General features: G+C 35.5%; 1 protein-coding gene across 1 annotated transcript; it reads right to left on the bottom strand.

Annotated features, from left to right (window-relative positions):
- Positions 1-1,215: 1,215 nt before the first annotated feature.
- LOC120276078 lies at positions 1,216-3,499 on the bottom strand. Its single transcript, XM_039282814.1, has 3 exons — positions 2,637-3,499; positions 1,338-2,489; positions 1,216-1,255 (listed from the first exon to the last, which is right to left on the bottom strand). Exons 1-3 carry the CDS (start codon positions 3,497-3,499, stop codon positions 1,216-1,218), a joined length of 2,055 nt encoding a protein of 684 aa, XP_039138748.1.
- Positions 3,500-4,461: the final 962 nt, after the last annotated feature.

Raw genomic sequence — 4,461 nt, 5'->3', positions numbered from 1 at the left:
GGAATAGAAAACTTGTTTTACTTGTGATGAGAACACATAAGGCTCATCGAGGATATGTTTGCCAGTGTAAATCGTGCGAGAGAAGTTGACCATTGTAAACCCATATCTATCTTTCTTGAACATTCACATCAGCCCAATCACAACGAAATAACACAACCTTGAACTTGTTAACGTAGTCTAACTCAATTATATCATTTAGCACACCATAGTAGTCAACATTTCCTTCCAATGGATTAGCATCCCTAGCACTGGCGTAGCTCATAGTTGAAGAAGTAACAAGACATCCAGAATTTTGAGTTCGCCTAAATCTTTCTCGAGATTTAGTATGGAATTGAAATCCATTAATGACAAGTCCTTTATATCTCTTGACAATCCTATTTGGACCTTGCGCAAGAAATTTTATTTCTTCTGACACATTTTTCCCATGAGAAACCTATACAGGTTACATGAATGCAATTATAAAAATTCTTAATAGAGAATTGTTCAAGAGAATAAGATTTTCTAGTTGCTTACCGTTTCTCCCAACCATTCATGAAAAGTTTCAGTAAATTTCCTATCGAGATCACGAGAATTTGAACGTCGACCTCTTGTTTGATCTTTCAAGATATTTCTATACTCACTACAAGTAATGATAAAAAATGTTAAAAACTTCCAACACACCAAATAAGAAATGTGAAGTGTTTAACTTACATTTGGAGTGAGTCAATAGCTTTATAGCGAAATAACACATAACGATGTGCTTGTGCCCATGATCTATCATCTAACTGTGCTGCTTCAACTTTCCCTATTGGTTCTCCACCACTTTCAAATAAATACGACTTTGCAAGTAGCTCATGGTGCACTTGTGTTAAATTTCTCCCAGGTCTATCAAATATTGTTTCAACATCAACCAAATACCTAGAACAAAAAGTGACACATTCTTCTGCTAGAAATCCTTCAGCAATAGATCCTTCAGGATATTGTTTATTCTGCACATAAGATTTTCACTTGAGCAAAAACCTACAACAGAATTGCTGCGATTGTTAACCTATACAAGTTTGTGTGACAAGACATTATAATAAATTGATGTTTTACCAAAATAATACCTCTCGATTGGATACATCCATCGATAGTACACAGGTCCACCGATTTTGGCCTCCATTGGTAGATGAACAACCAAGTGCACCATTACAGTGAAGAATGCAGGTGGGAAAAGTTTTTCTAAGTGACACAAAGCTATTGCTGCTCGATATTGAAGGTTGTCAAGATCTTCCACCTTAAGAACTTTACCGCAAATAATTTTGAATATGTTACAAAGCTCTAAAATGGCGTGAGTCACTTGCTTTGACATGGATGACCTCAAAGCAATTGGAAGCAAATCATGCAGCAATATGTAATAATCATGTGATTTTAAAGACTGAAGTTTTCGTTCCTTCTGATTTACACATTTTGATATATTCGAAGAGTAAGCATCTGGGACTTTTATAGTCTTCAAGACTTGACAAAATAGGTCTTTTTCTTTTTTTGTCATGGAGAAAGAAGCCGGTGGTAGTCTTGTTTTGCCATTAGGAAGATATTGAGGATGAAGCTCTCGACGAATTCCCATGTCAACCAAATCAAGTCTGCATTTTAGATTATCTTTTGATTTCCGATCAACATTAAGAATTGTTCCATCAATATTTTCACAAACATTCTTCTCAATGTACATCACATCCAAGTTATGGCGAAGTAGGTTGTGCTGCCAATATGGTAAATCAAAGAATATGCTTATCTTCTTCCACAAACTTGCTTCAGTTGATTCCTCTTCCTGTATTTCGTCATCATCAGTATCCAAGTCAATATTGGATACTTGCCGTGGTCTTTTCTTCGAAGAGTTATTATTGTTTGATTTTTTTATTTTTCTTTTGCCATGCTTTCCATAAGAAAATTGCATCTCTTTCAACATTAATAAAATATCATATCCAGTAGTAACTGAAGGAGCTCGACGCATCTCTACATTACCATCAAACAGATGTTTCTGAGATATGTATGGATGATTATGTTCTAGCCACCGCCGATGTGCCATATAACAAAACTTCTGGCCATTAGTTAACCATTGTGATGAAGTTTCCGCAGCACAACAAGGACAAGCATATTTTCCTTTAGTGCTCCAACCTGATAAATTTGCGTAAGCAGGGAAATCATTAATACTCCATAACAAGGCAGCCCGCATATTGAAATTTCTCCTTACAGATGCATCGTATGTCTCTACACCAACCCATAATTGCTTTAACTCTTTAATAAGAGGTTGTAAGTATATGTCAATATCGTTTCTAGGCCCTTTGTCTCCAGGAATAATCGTTGCCAAAAGAAAGGAAGTTTGTTTCATCCCAATCCACGGTGGCAAGTTATAAGGGATCAACACCACTGGCCAAGTGATGTAAGAAGTACTTAATAATTTGAATAGGTTAAACCCATCCGAAGAAAGACCAAGCCTCACATTTCTAGGATCACAAGCGAAGTCAGGATATCTTGCATCAAATGATTTCCATGTCTCAGCATCAGCAGGGTGTCATAACAGTCCATCATTGGGCCGACCATTAGCATGCCAGATCATATCAGCAGAAGTCCTAGTCGACATGAAAAGTCTCTGCAGTCGTGGTATTAATGGAAAATACCGTAAAACCTTCGCAGGTCTCTTGTGGACCACTTCATTGTCTTCATTCAAACATTCACCAGAATCAGTGGACACCCAGCCAGAACGACCACAAATATGACAAGATGGCTGACCTTCATTATGCTCCCAATATATCATGCAGTCATTTGGACAACTATGAATTTTTTCATACCCTAGACCCAAATCCTTAATAATTTTCTTCGACTCACGACTACTTTCAAGAATAGCCGCTGAGGAAAAAAATTCTTTTAAAAATTCAATCAAGTGGTCAAGGCCTTTAGCAGTCATCCCGCACATGCATTTCAAGTGGAAAAGTCGAATGCAAAAATACAATCTAGAATGCTGCGATCCCTTATAAAGTTTGTCGTTCATATCTTCAAGCAACTTGTAAAACTTTGCCGCTTCTTTAGAAGGTTGTTCATCAACTTCTATAGGAGCTTCACCTCCATCATTCACCTCAATGTTGAATTCATCGGTAGTAGATGGTAGGCCCTCGTTATCAACTTGATGGATGTTGAAAGCATCCCGCAATAATTCTTCCAAACTATCTGGTCTTGCATGAGAAGTTTGGAAGTGAGGATTGGAGCTTGATGGAGCTGTAAATGTGTTTGTTGGCTCATGGATAGGTGACGGTACACGCTCTCCATGAAAAAACCAACATGTGTAACCTTGTACAATGCCATCACAAACGAAATGTTCAAGCACTGTTTCACGTGTTTGCCAATGGATATTCACACACTTTATGCAAGGGCAAATGATCCTATCATCTTCACTTGAGTTGGCAAATGCAAAATTGAGGAATTGTTCGACTCCATCTTCGTATTCTTGACTCAATCGTGACTTACGCATCCAACTCTTATCCATTTCTGCTTAATATATTAAAAAATTATTCACAATATTCTAAATTAAAGCATATTTCGCCTTAACACATTAAGATATACATCAAGGTGAAACTATAGAATTTTTACTTCGCCGCTATTTTTTAATCGATGTAAACACATTAGGTCTTATAAATCAAGGTGAAACTATGTAAAACATAAGCTAACAAAAAAGGGAATAATTCACATGACTCATAAGTGAAAAGGGAACATCATTCCTTTTCCAAGTACTAGTTTATTGGAATGAAGTTTTAATGATGAAGAAAATTACAATTATTCCATAATGCGTCCTTTTGTAACATAAATTTTTAAAGATAAAAGAGATCACTATTATGATCATACATGTTTCACATGTTAATTTGTTCTTGCTTCCAGCTTCTCTAGAATCTTCATCCTTTTCTTTGAAAGATCCTTAAATACACACAAACACACACACACAAAGTTATTAATCTGTTTAATATAAACAAGGCCTACTTTTTATTTACAATTTGGATAAGTCATTATAAACACACATATATTATTATTAGATTTTACCCATGGCTTAATCATGTATTAAAATAGAGTGACCTCTTCAATCTATGGCACGTATCTTAAATAGGAGTGAAATAATTGAACATATGTTTCAAGTAGAAAAAACTAACAAATTAATGCTTCAATAAGAGGCCAATAACAAAAAATGTTTACACATGCATGATGAAAATGCATGCATAACATTGTTAGCTTAGAAAAAGGTGATTAGATATATATGGAATATCCATGATAATTGCATGTCATGCATGTATACCAGCCCAATTTGTCACCACAACATAATCATATAAATTTCTAATGAATAAAGAATGAATAATTTCCCAAAACTGAAAACTTCTCGTATAGTTATGACATTTTGAGCAACATATATAATAACTAGTGTTGCAATACCGTCTTTGACATTCTTGAAGACTCTAATTG

Source organism: Dioscorea cayenensis, chromosome 14, assembly GCF_009730915.1.
Source record: "Dioscorea cayenensis subsp. rotundata cultivar TDr96_F1 chromosome 14, TDr96_F1_v2_PseudoChromosome.rev07_lg8_w22 25.fasta, whole genome shotgun sequence".
Taxonomy (NCBI): Eukaryota; Viridiplantae; Streptophyta; class Magnoliopsida; order Dioscoreales; family Dioscoreaceae; genus Dioscorea; species Dioscorea cayenensis.
The sequence above is the reverse complement of the archived record's forward strand: the minus strand, read 5'-3'. Positions and strand labels throughout refer to the sequence as shown.